Consider the following 17,891-nt stretch of genomic DNA (forward strand, 5'->3'; position numbering starts at 1 on the left):
TCCACCTCCCAGTGTCACAGCAGTAGCTTATACCTATACTATGCAAACCTTTGGGGACACTGATCCAAACCACAGCACCATCCCGTTGTGTTTGTTATTGATGGAGTTTTGGTTTGCTTGATACAGGGTCATAGATAGCCCAGGCTAACTTTAGACTCTGAACTTTTGTGCCTCCAGTTTCTACCCACTGTATACTGGGATTATAGGCAATGCACCCCTAAGTACAGTTTATGTGGTACTGGGAGTCAAAGCCAGGCCCTCCTGTGTAGATAACCTCTCTACCAACCCAGCTACATCCTATTCTTATTGTTTGAGATTTGCTCTCATGTAAACCATTTTCCAAACTCTCTGATGTAGTTGTGGCTGGTCTTGAGCCCCAGATCCCTTCCTCTCCCAAGCTTTGGGGTTACAGGTATGCACCCCTATACTCTGCTTATTTTTTATTTGTTTACTCCTTTGTCCATTTGTTGAGGAAGGATCTTGTGTGTGTGTCTTGGGCTGGCCTCAAATTCTCAATTCCTATTCCTCAGGCTCCATAATGCTGAAATCACAGCCATACGTTGCTATGCTTGGCTGGCCTTATCTGGTCCTGATAGCTGTCCTCTGCAGCCATTTATTTATCTGTTTAATTTTCCATTCACTTTTTATTGGGGGCGGGCATGAGTGTATCACAGTGGCCATATGGAAGTCAGAAGACAGTTTGTAGGAGTTGGTTCTCCTTCTACCACGTGAATCCCAGGGATCAAACTCAGGTCATTGGGTTTAACAGCAAGTGCCTTTACCTGCTGGGCCACTTGATGACATCTCTGGGACTTTTAAAGCTGCTTCAGTTTCCGTTGGGGAGATAACTAGCCTAAACAGCCTGTGCATCAATATCTTGTGAACATTTCTGCAGAGAGAGAATGTGGCCACTTTCAAGGATATGACCTTGTCTCTCTCCAAATCGCCCCTGCCCCCCACTACAGAAACTCCTGGGAAAAACACATCTTGCCATCCTCAGTTTTTGTCGGCATCAGTTAAAAGTATCTTTTTCCTTTTTGAGTTGCTACATACCACAGTGACTGGGGTGGGGGTGTAACATGCACAAATGAAAGTTCCACTTCGTTGGTAGAGAACTTGCCTAGCATGCACAGAGTCCTGGCTTCAAGACCCAGTATCATATGAAATCGGGCATGGGAGTGCTATGCCTAAGACCCTGCCACTTGGGAGGTGGGATTAGGGAGGCTAGAGATCTAAGTTATCCTTCATAGTTGTAATAAGCATCCTCCCGCCTTCAGATTTTAAAGCATTTACCTTCAGAAAATGACTGTGTGTTCTAAGGTATGGTGGATATTAGTACATGGGCCCTCAGCCTCTTGCAGGCAGGGCTCTCCCTGCAGCAGCTGGCGTCCTTGGGTTCCTGGGGCACCAGAGTCTGATCACATCTAACACTGCAGGGGCTCTGATATCTCTTCTCCTTCCAGTGAGTGTGGAATCCCAGTCGTCAGTGGCCAAGTTTCCAGTGACTATCAAACAACAGACTGTACCCAAGTTGTATGACCCTGGACCTGGTAAGGCTCTCATCCCTGGGGTTCAGGCATTGTGTCAGGCCTGGTGAAATTCAGAGGGTGTGGTGGTTTGAATGACAAGGGATCCCCCCAGACTCTAGATATTTGAATGCTTAGTCTATAGCTGGTGAATTGTTTTGGGAAGGAGTAGGTGTGACCCTGTTGGAGGAGGTGCATCACTGGGGGATGCCATGTCTACCTGCTTGCTGCATTTCTCCCAGCTATGATGGCCATGGAGACCCACCTTCTGAAACTGTAAGCAAGCCCCCAGTTACATGACTTATGTATAATCTGCCTTGGTCATGGTGTCTCTTCACAGCAGTAGAAAAGTAATAAGAGAGAGGGAACACTTTTTCTCTAAGAATCATTTTATTCATTTTAAGTGTGTGTGTGTGTTTGTGCGCGTGCGCATCCACATGTGTACACATGCGCCCCTGAGTATGGGTGTCCACAAAGGCCAGAATTTCAATCTTCCTAGGGCTGTAGGGCTGTAGATATAGGTAATTGTGAGCCACCTGACATGGGAGCTGGGAACCAAACTCTGGTCTTTGGCAAGACCAGTACATGCTCTGAACCACCAAGACATCTCTGCATTTCTCCCAGCCCCCTCAGTCCCTTTTTGAGATGAGGTCTCATTCAGCCCAGGGTGAGCTCAAGCTATGTATATACTTGAGACTATTATTAAACTCCTGGACTTCCTGCCTCACTTCCCCCAGGGCTGGAATTTTATGCTAGCACCACCAAGCTCTGTTGCTAGGGATCAAACCTAGGGCTTTGGGTGTATTAGGTAGGCATTCTACCAACAGTTAGATTCCATCCGTTCTATACTCCAGGATAGACTGGTAATTCTCTGGACTCAGCCTTGTTAGTGGTGAGATTACAGCATTCCAGGATGTGTGTGTCTGCACTCTCATGAGTGTTTGTGTGGGCATGCCGGTGCTTATGAGCGTGTGGGCGGGCATGTGCGCCAGCAAGCACTCCTACTACAGTGGGAATATGAAGTCAGATGAGTCTCAGGTGTGGCCCTAGCCTTCCTTCCACCTTAGGTGAGGCAAGGTCTCCTTTTTTTGTTTGCTATTGCATATACCAAGGTACCTGGCCCTAGACCTTCTGGCGACGCTTCTGTCTCCACCTTCCATCTCACTGGGATTACAGTTCCATTGAGTGGGTGCTAAGGATTTGAACTTACATCCTCATGTTTGTGCAGCTGGTACTTCGTCCACCAAGCCACCTTCCCAGTCCCGAGTGATTTTTCTTTTTAATGTTGAATCTATAAATGTTCTTTTAGTGATTTTTCTTTTTGTTTTGTGAGGTTGGGTTTTGTTACACAGCCTAGGCTGGTCTTGATTCACCATCCTGCAGGCTCTGCCTCCCATACCCAGAGCTGCTTGATCTCTCTCTCTCAAAATGAATGATTTATTTTGACTAATGTTTTTGAAGGCCATTTTTCTCATTGCTGTAACAAAATATAGAAGCAGCTTCCTGGAGAAAAGGTTCATTTGACTCATGGTTTGAGGGTCCTGCACATCACAGCGGGGAACGTCTGTCAGCCAGAGTGTGAGGCAGCTGGCACACTGTGCCTGTGCTTGGGAAAGGAAAGGGATACATACTGGGGTTCCTCTTTCCTCTCTCCCCCCCCCTTCTTTCTTTGTACTTATGCAGCCCAGGACCACAGCCCATGGAAGAGTGACACTCACTCATTCAGGGTGAGTTTTCCTACCACCTTAAACTTGTCTGGGAATTCCTAGATGATTCCAAATCCTATCAACTTGATAGTCACACTTAACATTCCCAGAAGGGTCCCTAGCAGTGGGAGCATGCTTAGCTCATGGTGTGTGGGGGGAGGGAGGGATGAATCTCAGCTCATTCCTCAGAGGCTTTTAAAAGATTCATACTCCCTTAGACAAATGATGGGAATAATTGTCTCCCAATTTTTACACTTGCTTTTTCTCAGTGATAATTGCTTCTAGAGGCTCATATATTTGATGTTTGGTCCCAGTTGGTAGAACTGTTTAGGAAGAATTAGCAGGTGAGGCCTTGGAGGAGATGAGGTGTGTCACTGGGTTGGACTTTGAGTTTTTAAGAGCCCATGAAGTCTCAGCTCCCCCCCTTTCTCCTTGCAACAAATCAGGATTAGGATGCAAGTTCTCAGCTACAGCTTCAGTGCCATGCCTTCCTGCCTGCTAACACACTCCCAGCCATGATGGTTATGAACTAACCCTCTGAAGGTTTAAGTAAGCCCTCCATTAAATGTTTTCCTTTACAAGTTGCCTTGGTTAGTGTCTCTTCACAGCAATAGAACAGCAACTAAGACCTTTGTCATGTTATATTTGGCTACAATCTCCACCATGGTGTTGACCAATAGCAGCAGGCAGCTTTGCTTGCTCCTGATGTTAAGAAGAAAATTCTAGCCTGACGCCATTCATGTTGCCACAAGGCAGATGTTTCAGGGCAAGAAACCTCTCTTCTTCCATTTCCTTTCTAAGATATTTTATTATTAGTGAGTGTCGAATCTCTTTTTTTAGAAAAAACATTTTATGTATGTGAGTACACTGTAGCTGTCTTCAGACACCCCAGAAGAGGACATCAGATCCCATTACAAATGGTTGTGAGCAACCACATGATTTCTGGGAATTGAACTCAGGACCTCTGGAAGAGCAGTCAGTGCTCTTAACAGCTGAGTGATCTCTTCAGTCAATTCTCTTCAGGATCAATGTATTTATTTGGTTTTGCTTACACTTACTTATTTGAACCACATGCTCACTCAGTGCCATGGAGGCCAGAAGAGGGCGCCAGAGCCCCTGGAACTGCAGTTTCAGGCGGTTGGGAGCCACTGGGCAGGTGCTGTGAACCCAAACCAGCTGCAAGAGCAGCTGCTGCTTGTTGTGCCCGGGGTTTGTATCTTGGTGTCTTTGCTGTGGAAGAACTGACCCTTTCGTCTTTTCCAAGGTTTTTGCTTTTGCCCTTTTCTATGCGTATGCATACAATGTTGTGCTTGCGTGTAGACATGTCTGCCTGCATATCGACAATGCACAGATGCACATGAACACATGCACATGAAGAACACGTGGTGGACCAAGGTTACTGCCTGGAACTGTCCTCCATGGCTCACTGAAATGGGGTCTGATTCATAGCCAGAGCTTGATCATACAGCCAGTCTCCCTGCCCAGCTTACCCTGGGGATCCCCTGAATCCATCCTCTGAAGCTAGAATTACAGGCATCCTGCCACACCCTCCCGGCACTTCTGTGGGCTCTGGGGATGTGAACCTGGAGAACTGCACATTTGAATGGCCAGTGTTTCAACCACTGAGCATCTGCCCAGCCTCTCCAAGTCCCATGGACTTGTCATTTGTCTTTAAAAATCATATGCTTTATGGAGAACAGCCTAGTCCAGGCCCTCTGGTCTTCAAGTAGACTTCTTTCTAACCATGCCTTCCTGAGGTAGAGGCAGGTAAACTTCTCCTGCGAAGCTCTTCTTGGAACTGACGGCAAGGTAGGCCATGAGGCTTTAGACCTTTTCTTCTCTTTCTGGGCTCTGGGCATCTCAACTTCTAGTAGTTAAGGTAGATGCGGACTCAAGGGTTTGCTAACAGGCACGCAGGAGCTGAAGAACCCAGGCAGCAGGAAATGGCATAGCAAACTCAACCAAGGACAAAAGATTTCACCAAGTTGGGCAACCTTAAAATCTCTTTATTTCCTGTAGCCACCTGCAGCTACATTCGAATGGGTTACTGGGTTCCCTGGAAGGAAAGCTGGGGATAGAAACGGGGTCACGGGAGAAACATGGAGACAAGACAAATTTCCTGTTCAAGGCTCAAAGTCTAGTGAAGGCCTCCAAATATATACATAGGTGGGGGGTGGGGGACCCTCCCCCAAAAGGCTGGAAACAGGTCTGCAGAACTGGTTTGCTTGCTCCTCAGGTGGCTGGCGCCTCAGGGAACTGCAGGTCCTTGAAGAACAAAGGGATTCACCTTGGTCTGAGTGCTCCACCCCAGGTGGAGGGGATTATGGCTAGCACAGGAATTCTCACTGGGAGAGGAACTTCACCTTGGTCAAGGTCAAGTTCCTGCCAGGTAGCATAGCACCCCAATATGGCTCTCTACAATTCCCCTGTACCACTAAAAAAACCTCTGATTAAAAACCTGTGTACAGAAGGCATGAGGTCCCTAATGCTGACAGGTTAGAGGTTAAAGAGGCCAATCAGATAAGGGAGTGTAACTCAGTTGGTAGAATGCTTGCCCAGCATGCGAGAGGTTCGAATCCCTGGCCTGGTAGGAAACAAAACAAAGCAAAACTCATCTGAACAAAGCGAATCTGGAGGCGGGTTCTAGCATCCACTTTTACATTCTTCTCTAGAGAGGAAGCTCAGAGACCTGGTGACCATTGCCACGAAGACTTTTCTCCGTCCCCACAAGTTTAAGATCCTGCTTCAGAGTATTCGAAAATATTACCCAGACTTAACCGTGATTGTAGCTGATGACAGCAAGGAGCCCCTGGAAATTAAAGATGACCACGTGGAATATTACCCCATGCCCTTTGGGAAGGTATGTCCCCCTCAGACTGGGGACATCTAGCTCCCAGAACAACAGGGCCCCAGATTCAGCTGTTTTCAAGGTCTTCTCTAGAGAAAGAGTCCTGTGGTAAGAGGGGTCGGGCTTCTCTTGTTCAGATGCAGAGGGAAATTGCATCAATCTTGTTATCTCACATTAATGAAGTGATAGTTTATACTACCTTCCTCCTATTTGATGGGGAAACTGACAGGGGTTCTTACAGGTAACATATGGGACCTGACAGCTGATTGTGATGCATGGGGCCACAGCAGCCTTTTGGTCCCTGTGGCTGTGCCCAAGCTAGGCTCTCGCTGCCTCCCTGCCCCATCTGCTTCCTTCCCTCCCTCCGTCCCTATCTTCTGCCAAGCATAGAAAAGGGAAGAATATCACTGACCGCAAATGTTCCCTAAACCAACATCTCCCGGGAGGTAGAAGGCAACTGTAAGATGAGAGGGGACTCCAGTCCATTCACAGAGGTCACTGGAACAAGGGGGGACTTTCCCGTCTTTGTCTCAGCCCCTGATCCAGAAAGTCAGTGTCTCTACCATGTTTCTCTGCGGGAGACTGTAGTTGTCAGCATATAGAATTCCACAGATTCCGCATTCACCCATGGTGAGGGGCAGCCTGGCCCTGGGAATTCAAAAAATCTCGGAGGTTACAACTGCTGATCTAAGACTATGCTGCCTGCAGGGTTGGTTTGCTGGTAGGAACCTGGCCATCTCACAGGTGACTACTAAATATGTCCTCTGGGTGGACGATGACTTTCTCTTCAGCAACAAGACCAAGATTGAGGTACTGGTGGATGTCCTGGAGAAAACTGAACTGGATGTGGTAAGTATGAGGAAGGAATGCTAGTATAGGAGGGAGGAGCGGAGGGGTGAGAGGCTCACAGCTTGGCCAGTGCACGGGAGCTCTTCTTTTGACTCAATTGTTTTCTTAGAGCAGTTTTATACCCCACACTAAAAAAAGTTTACAACTGTTCTATTTTTTAAGAGATTTATTGATTATATGTAAGTACACTGTCTTACCTAAGTACTTACTTACTATATGTAAGTAGCTGTCTTCAGACACACCGGAAGAGGGCACTAGATCCCATTAGGGATGGTTGTGAGCCACCATGTGGTTGCTGGGATTTGAACTCAGGACCTTTGGAAGAGCAGTCAGTGCTCTTAACCACTGAGCCATCTCTCCAACCCTAATTGTTCTATTTTTTTTTAAAGGATATTTATACATCATTTCTCATTATTTTTCTTAGACTACATGAGCTACAAGAGAACCATGTTCTTGTTCAGTCACAACGTTTAAAAAATTACCTTTAGATTTATTTCCTTTTATTTTATGTATATAGTTGTTCTGCCCGCAGAGGCCAGAGGAGGGTGTTGGACCCCCTGGAACTCGAGTTACAGATGGTGTGAGCTGCCACTCACATGAGTATTGGATGGGAATGGAACTCGGGTCCTCTGCGCGCGCGCGCGCGCGCACACACACACACACACACACACACACATTTCTTAAATATGAAATATAGTTGGACCTGGTGGTACACACCTTTAATCCCAGCACTGGGGAAGCAGAAGCTGGAGGATCTCTGTGAGTTCAAGACCAGCCTGGTCTACAGAGTAAGTCCTTATCTCAAAGATAAAAAAACCAAACTGCTAAGGTTATACAGTGTGTGGGAGAGATACCCAAGGAAGCAGGATGGGAGTTCGAGGCCAGCCTCAGCTACAAAGCAAGTGTGTATGTAGATGGATACACATTTGTATGTGCACGCCTGCATGTGGAGGCGGGGATTTCATGACCCAGTGGCAGTGTGGGAAGGGCTGCAGCCACATGGCAGAGCCACTGAAGGTTCTTTGGAGGCTAGATCCACAGAGAACAGGTCTTTTTTTTGTTTGTTTGTTTTTGTTTTTTTTTTGGATTTGGGTTTTTCGAGACAGGGTTTCTCTGTATAGCTCTGGCTGTCCTGGAACTCACTCTGTAGACCAGGCTGGCCTGGAACTCAGAAATCCGCCTGCCTCTGCCTCCCAGAGTGCTGGGATTACAGGCGTGCGCCACCACTGTCCAGCTTCACAGAGAACAGTTCTTATTCTCTCCAGGAAAACTTTTTGGAGGCATGAATACCGATCCCGCTCAGACCTTGGTTTCTGTTTGCTGACTAGGTGGGTGGCAGCCTGCGGGGAAACTCTTTCCAGTTCCAGCTGTTGTTGGAACAGAGCGAGAACGGGGGCTGTCTTCACCAGAGGTGGGGATCGTTCCAGGCCCTCGATGGCTTTCCGGGATGCTCACTGACCAGTGGCGTTTTGAATTTCTTTCTGGCTCACACCGAGCGACTCCAAAGAGTCGGTTTTGATCCGGTCTTGCAACGAGTGGCCCACAGAGGTGAGAAGCTTGGGGGGGGGGGGGGCGGCAGGGAATGGAGAAAGGGGTCCTTGGAAACCCCTGCTCGCTACCCTGGGGATCTCCTTCTTTCACACCCCCCCCCCCACTGTGGAGCTCATGGCCCCTCTTGCCACCCTTACCCCTCGGTGTCTCCCTCCGCTGCATCTGCCCCCTTGAGACGGCTGCTCCTTCCATGCCCGAACTCCTTTACCTTTCTCAGCCTCAGTCTTCTTTCAGAAAGTCTTTTCCACCCAAAACTGCACTTGGCGACCGCCCTCTCCCTCTCACCCTCACCCCCCCCAGAGCACACAGTACCGTTTAGTGGAACCCAGTGGTACTGATGCCCATACTCCAATCTGAGAAGCTGAGGCTGTTCTTCCCTTCCAGCTCCTGGGCTCCCTGGTGCCCAGGGTGTGGCTCCCCTTTCCTGTGGCTAGGAACCAGCTTCTCTCCTCGGGAGTGGGTGGGGAACCACAGCTGTCTGTCTTCAGCTCCCTTTTGTCTCCTGTTCTTCCTCTCTTTGCAGAGTTCTTTATTGATGGGCTGGGGAGCCTGTTGGTGGGCTCGTGCCCAGGGGTGATTGTAGACCACCAATTAAGAACACCATCAACCGATCCAAAGCTGGCTGCCTTGGAGAGTTCTTACGCCAGATACCGAACCAACACCAATTCTCAGGTCCAGTTCAAGCTAGCGCTCCACTACTTCAAGAACCATCTCTACTGCGCCACTTAAAAGTACAAAGAACCGGAAATGCCATAAACAGATTAGCTGCCCACAACAAGAAAGAGTAGGTCTGGATATTGGGGTACCAAAAGCAGACCCCTAAAAGGGGGAACAGAGAGCAAAGTATCTGGAAGCTGGGGCTAATGTTGGGCCCTGAAGTTGGCTCAAGACCAAGCTGAGACCAAGACCAAGTTCTCAGCACAGAGATTTATCTGCTTCAGAGGGGAAAAGGCAGAGAATAAGAGACAAAGACGGGCTGGAAGGTGGTGGTGCACACCTTTAATCCCAGCACTGTGGAGCCAGAAGCAGGCGGATCTCTGTGAGGTTGAGACCTGTCTGGTCTGCAGAGAGAGTTCCAGGACAGCCCAGGCTACAGAGAATCCTGTCTTGAAAAACAATCAAACAGCCGGGCAGTGGTGGCGCACGCCTTTTTAATCCCAGCACTTGGGAGGCAGAGGCAGGTGGATTTCTGAGTTTGAGGCCAGCCTGGTCTACAGAGTGAGTTCCAGGACAGCCAGGGCTACACAGAGAAACCTTGTCTGGGGGCGGGAGTGGGGGGGAGCAACAAAGACAAACAAACAAAAAAGTTGATCTAAAATAATGTTATTCAAAGCCAGATGTTATATTTGGTGTAGTGTTGTAATCCCAAAACTCAATAACTGAAGTAGGAAGATTGAGTTCAAGGCCAGCATGGGCTACATAAGAGCCCTTCTTTAAATGAATGACTAGGGGGCTGGAGAGAGCTCATTAGTACTCACACAGAGGACCTAGATTGGTTCCCAGGATCCACATGATGAGTCACAACTTCAGTCATTGCAGTTTCAAGGGATTGGAAGCATCTTCTTTTTTTTTTTTGACTTTTGTTTTTTCGAGACAGGGTTTCTCTGTATAGCCCTGGCTGTCCTGGAACTCACTCTGTAGACCAGGCTGGCCTCGAACTCAGAAATCCGCCTGCCTCTGCCTCCCAGAGGGCTGGAATTACAGGCGTGCGCCACCACTGCCCGGCTGGAAGCATCTTCTTACCCCAAAGGGTCCTTCGTACAAATGGTGCATACAGACACACACTCAGGCACATATATACACACACAAAATAAGTTTAAAATAAATCAATGAGTGAATGGCTAAATATTAACCAAATAATTCTGATTTTATTTTGTCAAGACTGCCTGGCCTAACACTCACTGTGTAGAACAGACTGACCTCAAACTCATGGCAATCCTCCTGTCTTCACTTCCTAGCACTGAAGTACAAGGTGTGAACCAAGATTTCTGGCTTGATTGTTTTTAAAGAATTATTTATTTTATATATATGAGTACACTGTAGCTGTCTTCAGACATATCAGAAAAGGGCATCAGATCCCTTGTAATGGTTATGAACCACCATGTGGTTGCTGGGAATAGAACTCAGGACCTCTGGAAAAGTAGTCAGTGCTCTTAACCCATAAGCTATCTCTCCAGCCCTCTGTCTTGATTTTTAAACTTTGACTTTTAAATATGATACCTATTCATTATAATTTTTATATTTTGATTTTAATGGGATATTAAAATGGATGTTATAAGATTATAGAATATTCTAGAATAAAAATAACTTCTAAAATCATGAAAATACTAATTTTAAATCTTACATTTATTCCCAATTAACCCTTTACGAAAATTTCAACACTCTGAACATACTTACATTTTGTATTTTACTTCCTGGGGTGATGACTGCTCTGGGCTGGACCATAGGAAGCCAAACACCAGCATGGACGGGGTAAGGAGATGGGGAATGAATGACACACCAGCTAGTTGTGGTGTGGGCCTTTAATCCCAGCCTTGAATTCAGAGATCCTCCAGCCAGGGATATACAGTGAGCTCTGGTTTTTTTCAGAACAAAACCAAAACCCAAATTGGGCAGAGGAAATGGCTCAGAAGGTGAAGTGTTTGCTACGCAAGCATTGCGGTGAGATTCCCAGAATACAAAGTAAGGCGAAGCTGCCAGTCTGTAACCCTGGCATTCTCACAGCAATGTAACAGCCTCCATTTTGACAGGATTGTCATTAGCATGCTCAATCACAGTCTTTTGTTTTTTTCCAGTCAGGGTTCTTCTGTGTAGCCCTGGCTGTCCTGGAACTCACTCTATAGACCAAGCTGGCCTCGAACTCAGAAATCCGCCTGCCTCTGCCTCCCAAGTGCTGATATTAAAGGTGTGCACCACCACCGCCTGGCTTCAAGCACAGTCTTTTCTCTGCTTCAAGATCTAGAACCATCCTCCAGGAGAGAGAAACAGTCAAGATGGAGCAGAGAGAGAGAGAGAGAGAGAGAGAGAGAGAGGAGACAAGAGAGAGACTGTGTTAGTTTCCTGTGATCCAGTAACACCTCTTCCCCAGGAACACAGGATGTTCTAGAAGGACATAAAACATTCCATTCAACTCAAAGAGTTCAGGAACTCCCTAAAACCCACCAGACACACTAGGCTCCCTCCTTTCCAAATATATTAGCTGTAAGGACTGCTGAGAGGCACTCTCAGACAAGTCGAGCTGCCTGAAACACATTCTCTAGCCTGTTGAGCTGTCTGCAAATTGTACAGAGGGCTCCAAGTTTACAACTTTTGTGACATGGTGAGTTCTCATGGTGCAGCTGTCTTTTGAGTCATTTCTGATGCTGTGGTAATCCCTCACCCATACTTCTGTATGTAACCCTAATAAAACTCATCACTTGGTTGGTGTCCTTATATCCGTCTGTCATTGGTTCCTGATTGGAGGGAGCAAATGTTTGTCTCCATCTTCCCAACGTTAGTGTCACATGGCAGTGTGATATTAAGAGTCTCTGAGCACAAAACTGGAACATTTCTTCCTTTGGGTCTTCCTGTGTCCCAAAGCAAGTGGTTCAGTGACCAAGTCTGTTAAGACACTAGCCATATTTAAAGACTATGAATCCCTAGGGCCTACTCTTGAGAATTGCCAGCCCCACCAAGTGGACTGAGAAGGCAGGTTTAAAAAAACAAAAACAAAAAAACCAAATGACCCCCTTTCCTGCTAACTCACACTGCAGTAAGCAAGGACAGGGAAGCAATTCTTTAATGCCACCCGAGGATTAGTGTAGGGTTACAGTGAGGGTGACAGTTAGTGAAGTTAAGCTAAGAAAGAAGGTGTGGGGAATGCTGGGGACAAACCTGAGCAGAGAGGAGTGGAGACACAAGGGCAGTCATTGTCACCCGTGTAAATGCAGAAGGAACTGTCATCTACAGCCTGTAGGGATTTAATCTTCTTGAGAACCCACACCAGGCCAGTTGTGGTGACAATGCCTTTGATCTCTGGTCTACAGAGCCAGTTGTGGGGCAGGGGAGCTACATTGTGAACCCTGGAGAGTAGATGGGGGTTGGGAGGGGTGGGCAGGGTAGAGGGACAGGGGAGGGGAAAGAAAAAGAGAAAGTGGGGGTGGGGAGGATATTGATTTTGCCAATGTGTCCTGTGCAGTCATGGGAGGGCAGGGGCAGGTCTATGTAGCCCTAGTTATCCTGGAGCTCACAGAGATGAGCCTGCCTGTGCCCACAGAGTGCTGGAATTAAGGGCATGTGCCACCATGCCCAGTTCACAGGGCCTTTGTAAGAATGAAGTAAGCAGGAAAAATGAGGTCTACTAATGCCTACTGTTCAGGCTCCTTGAGGGACAACGCCTAATAGAAGTATTGGGATTCAGGCCCAGGGCAAGAGGTTGAGGTTCCTATTTAACAAACCAAGCAGATCTAGCCTCCAGGTTCTCCCAGCATCTCAGTCCCTACCTGACTCTCCAGCAGAGAGGCTGGACTTCTCTGGGGCTCTTCACTATATAATCCAGACATTTGTCTGGGCATCCTGCCCCCCCAAGTCCCCTCTGTATTTCTCTTCCCCATCTCCTTGTCTGCATGGTGATTTCCCTGGTCTCATTTCTTGGGACTGATGAACCAGTCCAGGAGCTGCCCCCAATAAACCTGCCTTTATACTTTAACTTGGAAGCTCAATGTCATATGGGTTTATTTCTCAAAACGGAAAATCTTTATAGTGTTTCTTCTGATAGTATGCAAGAGTTACAAACTATTTTTCTTTTCTTATTTATTTATATTTTTTTGGAGACAGGGTTTCCCTGTGTAGCCCAGTCCTGGCTGACCTGAAACTTACTCTGTAGACCAGGCTGTACTCAAACTCACCTGCTTCTCTGCCTCCCAAGTGCTGGGATTAAAAGTGTGCACCCTCCCCCTCCCCCCACTAAACAAATTTTTATATATTGACAAACTGTCAGACTCTCACCAACTGCTTTTGGACTTGGACTAACCATGTTTTGACTGCATGCACAGAAAGGAATGTATCAGAATAGCGGATAGCTCTTAACACTAGAAGGGGATGGACAAAGCAAGCTCAGGAAAGTGGCCGAGAATCCAGGGACTGAGGCAGCCCAAAGTGGGGAGGCCAGTGTGCTCAGCAAGTCACCTGAGAAGCCAGTAGGTGTGGCATGGCTGCCTTACTGAAGTCCGGGGTCAGAGACACCACCAGAACTGGATCCAGTTCTAAAATCTCTGGCTTCTGGGTGTCAGTCTCTGGACTAAGTCCAACTGGACAAGCTAAAGCGCGCGCGCGTGTGCGCGTGTGTGCGTGCGTGTATGTATGTATGTATGTATGTATGTATGTATGTATGTGTGTGTGTGTGTGTCTGCGCACGTACACACACTGAGCCTGGAAAATACGTGTATCTACCTTGGACAGTCTAGAGTCCCCCAGACTTACAAAAACATTGGATTTCTCCAGAAAGTGAGACATGCTAATTTTGGATATCAACTTGACCACATCTGAGATGAACTTAAGTCTAAAAATGGAGGGCACACCTGTGTGAGACTTTTGCACAATTTGAAGTAGGAAGATCCACTTCAAATCTAGACCTTGAGGTGGGAAATCACACCTTTAATATATACTCTATATTAATATATATTTATAATATACAATTACTTTATTTAGAAATGTTTTATATGTAAGTCTATTAATATTATATAAGTTCATCCTATAAGTTGCTCCCCTATAGAACCCTAATACGATGTCATACAGCAAATAGATTGCAGAGTGCATAGCTCTTTTGTTTGCTTGTGAACGGCATCTTATGCATAAGAAGTGAAAAGCGGAGTTGTTTGGTTTGGTCTTTTGTCTTAATACAAGTTTGGGGGTGGGGGAGTGTCTCTGTGGTCACTAAGGTCAGCAGAGTGATGATCTGTAGAAAACAAGAAGGTTGTGCAAGTCAACACAATTAAGTAGCCAGTGGTGGTTCAAACTTTCGAGTCTGACCCTAAGTAGTTTATTTGGTGAAAACTTTCCTGGTGATAATTAACCCAATCGCCTGTGCATAGCAAAGCTTAAAACATGACTGCACTGAAACTCTTTGTAAAGTACATGTGACATCTTCAGAACGGCAGTTTCCATAGACTGAGAAAAACATGCTCAACCATAAGGGTCCAGAGAGGAACTGGTGAGGTCTCAGTCTATCAGTCTCAGGTCACAGGCTATTAACCACATCCACTCTCAGCCTTCTGGGCAGAAGACAAGTCATACGTCTCTCTCACTGAACAGACATCCCTGGGTATTTAACATTCCTGGTGTTCTTAGTGCTTATCTGAGAGCAAAAGAACTTCTGTGCCTCGCACACAGGTTATTTCTTAAACTCTTGTAGAGTTTGAGAAACTTATACACCAGCCATCGTTACGGGGCCAGTTGTCACTGCATTATAATACACAATATATATAGTCAAGAGGCTCCTTGAAGCAGCCTCGAGGCACAGATGGATGTCCAGTAGGATAATGATCTGAAGCTGAATTGCTGAGTCAAATTATTGACTGCAGAAACGCATTTAGGGAAAATGAAACACTAGAGAGCGCAGAAGCGGGGATTTTGTTGTTGTTTTGCGGGATGTGTGTGTGTGTGTGTGTTTGTTGTTGTTGTTGTTGTTGTTAAAATTCTGACTGGGTTTTTCTAAGGATCGGAGAGCTAGAAGTCCGGCCTTTAGAAGCGCGGGCGGAAGTGCAGAACTGGAAGCGCGGATCTCCCTACAGATAATTTGCATAGCGCGGAGCAGGGGCTGCGGCTTCCGTGTGGGGCGCACTCTCCAGCATCCCCGTCTGTCTGTACCCCAGGTTCGTCCGGGGTTTGAACGGCTGTGCCACTACGTGCCAGTCCGCGTCCTTCCCCACTGGGCCAAAGCGTCTTCGCCACAGCCCTCCTAAAATAATCGCAGAAAACAAGAAGAAAGCCCAGGCAGCGTGCGCCGAACCGCCCACCCGGAGTCCGGGACCGGAGCCGGCTTTCTCCGGACTTGGTCCGACCCGATAACCCGCCGCCCCCCGCCCCCCGGACTTGGGGTCAAGAGCAGGGACCCCAGGAGGAACACCGGAAGAGGTGACACCTCGGGGCCCATGAACGTTTGGAATTCGTAAAGACGTGGGAATCTCGTGGTTCCGTGTCAGCCTGACACCGGCCGCGGGCCCAAGCCAAGTAAGTGTAGCGAAGCTTAGAAAAGGTTGCCCAACGTCCCGTGGCTTGAGAAGGCTGCCGGGCGCCTTAAGCCGCCAGCAGGTCCCATGGTGTAATGGTTAGCACTCTGGACTTTGAATCCAGCGATCCGAGTTCAAATCTCGGTGGGACCTCACCGAACCTTTTTTGGCCTTAGAATCCCTGTTTTGGGGCCTGTAGGAAGTAGCAACTAACCCGAGCCTCCGCGGGGAATGCACTGACCTGTAGGATGGACGTCCAGCTTTCCTCCCTGTGTCTCAACACGCGTACATTTCAGGAACAGCCTGGGCTGGGAGGCACTGCGCACGCGCGCCGAGTCGAGCGGAAAAATAAACGTGTTGATGGAAGACTGAACATAACTTTACCCAGGAGGGAAAACGAAAGAACCCGAAGGCTCCCGAGGCTTTCCTCTCTGTGTACCGCGGATCTCCGCGCGCCTAGCAGTCACCGCCCCCTACTCGCTGATTGGCTGCTGTGCAGAACGCGCGGCGGGATTGTTTTGTGAGCCGCGAATGAAGTGGCCGGATAGGTCCAGGGGGCGGGCAAGCGGTGCCAGGGGACTTCTGATTGGATACAAGCGAGTGGTTCCCGGAGGCTTGTGCGTTTAGGGGTCATAAACCCGTGTTTTAGTCTTGGTTCTGCTTTGCTCACCCAGCGAGGTTGTGTTTCTTTTAGACAACAGTCACTTAACTGACAAATGGTCAGTACTGTTTCTCATGGTCCGTGGGGGTGTTTCTCCGAGCGATGGACAGGAATCGCTATGGATTCCTCCTGCAGCATCGCGCCGCGGGTGGAAAATATGTACAGGGAGTAGTATATCTTCTTTGGATTCAGATCTGAGATTTGAGATGTGTTTATCCCTGTGGGATAAATGACGAGGGAGCCTGCTGACGCATTCTGGTCTCCCTACAGGGTGATTGGCACGGTGGCTATAGGTTCTTACCCTTGGGAGGATGCCTTGGAAACGAAAAGGAGCCTCTCTCCGCTTTCCTATTAATTCTCTAAGCATGCCTTTTGCAGACATGACCCACGCAGTCTTTAAATTATCTGAATGGATCAGTTTGAATGAGCCATCCCAGCCTCAAAAATATCAAGACGTGAGAGGAGGCACACGCGCTACCAGAAAATAAAGCCACTTGTAATTTAAAAAATTAAGATAAGGTCCGGATGAATAAACATACTAATGGAAGAGAATAGAGACGCAAGATGCAGCCCCACCTTTATGGACAGTTTATAATAACAAAGGTGTCACAAAAATTTAAATAATAATAAAAGGTAGCACAGCAGAGTTAGGAGAAAGGATGTACTTGACATCGGGCTGTGCATTTATAGGGGGGAAAAATGAGATCAGATTCCTGTCTACACCAAGCGCAGCAGTAAATCCCACGAGAATGGTTGACCTGAAAGTGACAGAAGCAGTGTGCCGCTTTGGCTGACGACATAGGGGAATACCTACACCTCAGTTTAAACAAAGCCTGAATACAACGCACAAACGTTGAATGTGCTACTCCATGGTCTATCAAAAGAGTGAAAATACCTGGGCGTATTGCTCAATGGTCAACTGCAGGGCACTTGGGGCCTGGCACATTGCAAATACATCTAACTAAATTCTAAAAGCCCTAAGAAAACTGCGGGTAAAGTGCTTGCACTTCAACCATGCAGACCTGAGCTCCATCCACAGAACTCATGTCAGAGACCTGGGCGTGGTGGTGATGGATCGTGTGTGGTCCCAGTGCTGGGGAATCAGAGGCAGAAGGGTCTCAGGGGCTCACTGGCCAGCCAATAAGAGAACCTGTCTTTAGGAAGAGAGAGACAGAGAGAGACAGAGAGAGAATGCCCAAGGAGCTATTCCTGACACCTCTGGCATCCTCATTCCCACCCACCCACACACACACACACACACACACACACACACACACATTGTTAAGTAAAAAAAAAAATCAAGAGGAAAATAGCCTCAGACTTGAGTAGGGGTTCCTCACTTTGGAAATCCAAAGTAACCATCACATATCAGAAGATGTGAGTAAACAGCTGGACACCTCACACCCACCCGAAGACAATGCTAAGTGTCTCTGAGTACATGGGAGAAGACGGCTGGGGACATAGGTCAGCAGTAGAACACGCACACAAAGCCCTGGCCTGACACCTGCACATACGTGGGTTCATTCACGCAGAAACGGATAC

General features: G+C 47.6%; 1 protein-coding gene, 2 long non-coding RNA genes and 1 other non-coding gene across 4 annotated transcripts in view; 3 read left to right on the forward strand and 1 right to left on the reverse strand.

The window, feature by feature from the left end:
* B4galnt2 (beta-1,4-N-acetyl-galactosaminyltransferase 2) overlaps positions 1 to 9,275 on the forward strand; it is a 43,880-nt gene extending 34,605 nt beyond the window's left edge. The window contains exons 10-14 of the mRNA XM_052195913.1: positions 1,464 to 1,550; positions 5,905 to 6,092; positions 6,789 to 6,929; positions 8,258 to 8,477; positions 9,004 to 9,275. Of these exons, the coding sequence (XP_052051873.1) occupies positions 1,464 to 1,550; positions 5,905 to 6,092; positions 6,789 to 6,929; positions 8,258 to 8,477; positions 9,004 to 9,209 (842 nt within the window). The 3' untranslated portion in view covers positions 9,210 to 9,275. The remainder of the gene's footprint in view (positions 1 to 1,463; positions 1,551 to 5,904; positions 6,093 to 6,788; positions 6,930 to 8,257; positions 8,478 to 9,003) is intronic.
* Positions 9,276 to 14,371: 5,096 nt separating this feature from the next.
* Positions 14,372 to 16,022, reverse strand: LOC127694672 (uncharacterized). The gene is made up of 2 exons (XR_007979836.1): positions 15,930 to 16,022; positions 14,372 to 15,417 (listed from the first exon to the last, which is right to left on the reverse strand). It is a non-coding gene; the product is annotated as an uncharacterized LOC127694672 (long non-coding RNA).
* On the forward strand, positions 15,411 to 16,901 carry LOC127694673 (uncharacterized). The gene is made up of 2 exons (XR_007979837.1): positions 15,411 to 15,689; positions 15,985 to 16,901. It is a non-coding gene; the product is annotated as an uncharacterized LOC127694673 (long non-coding RNA).
* On the forward strand, positions 15,770 to 15,841 carry Trnaq-uug (transfer RNA glutamine (anticodon UUG)). The gene has a single exon. It is a non-coding gene; the product is annotated as a tRNA-Gln (tRNA).
* Positions 16,902 to 17,891: the final 990 nt, after the last annotated feature.

This window comes from Apodemus sylvaticus, chromosome 10 (genome assembly GCF_947179515.1).
Source record: "Apodemus sylvaticus chromosome 10, mApoSyl1.1, whole genome shotgun sequence".
Classification (NCBI taxonomy): domain Eukaryota; kingdom Metazoa; phylum Chordata; class Mammalia; order Rodentia; family Muridae; genus Apodemus; species Apodemus sylvaticus.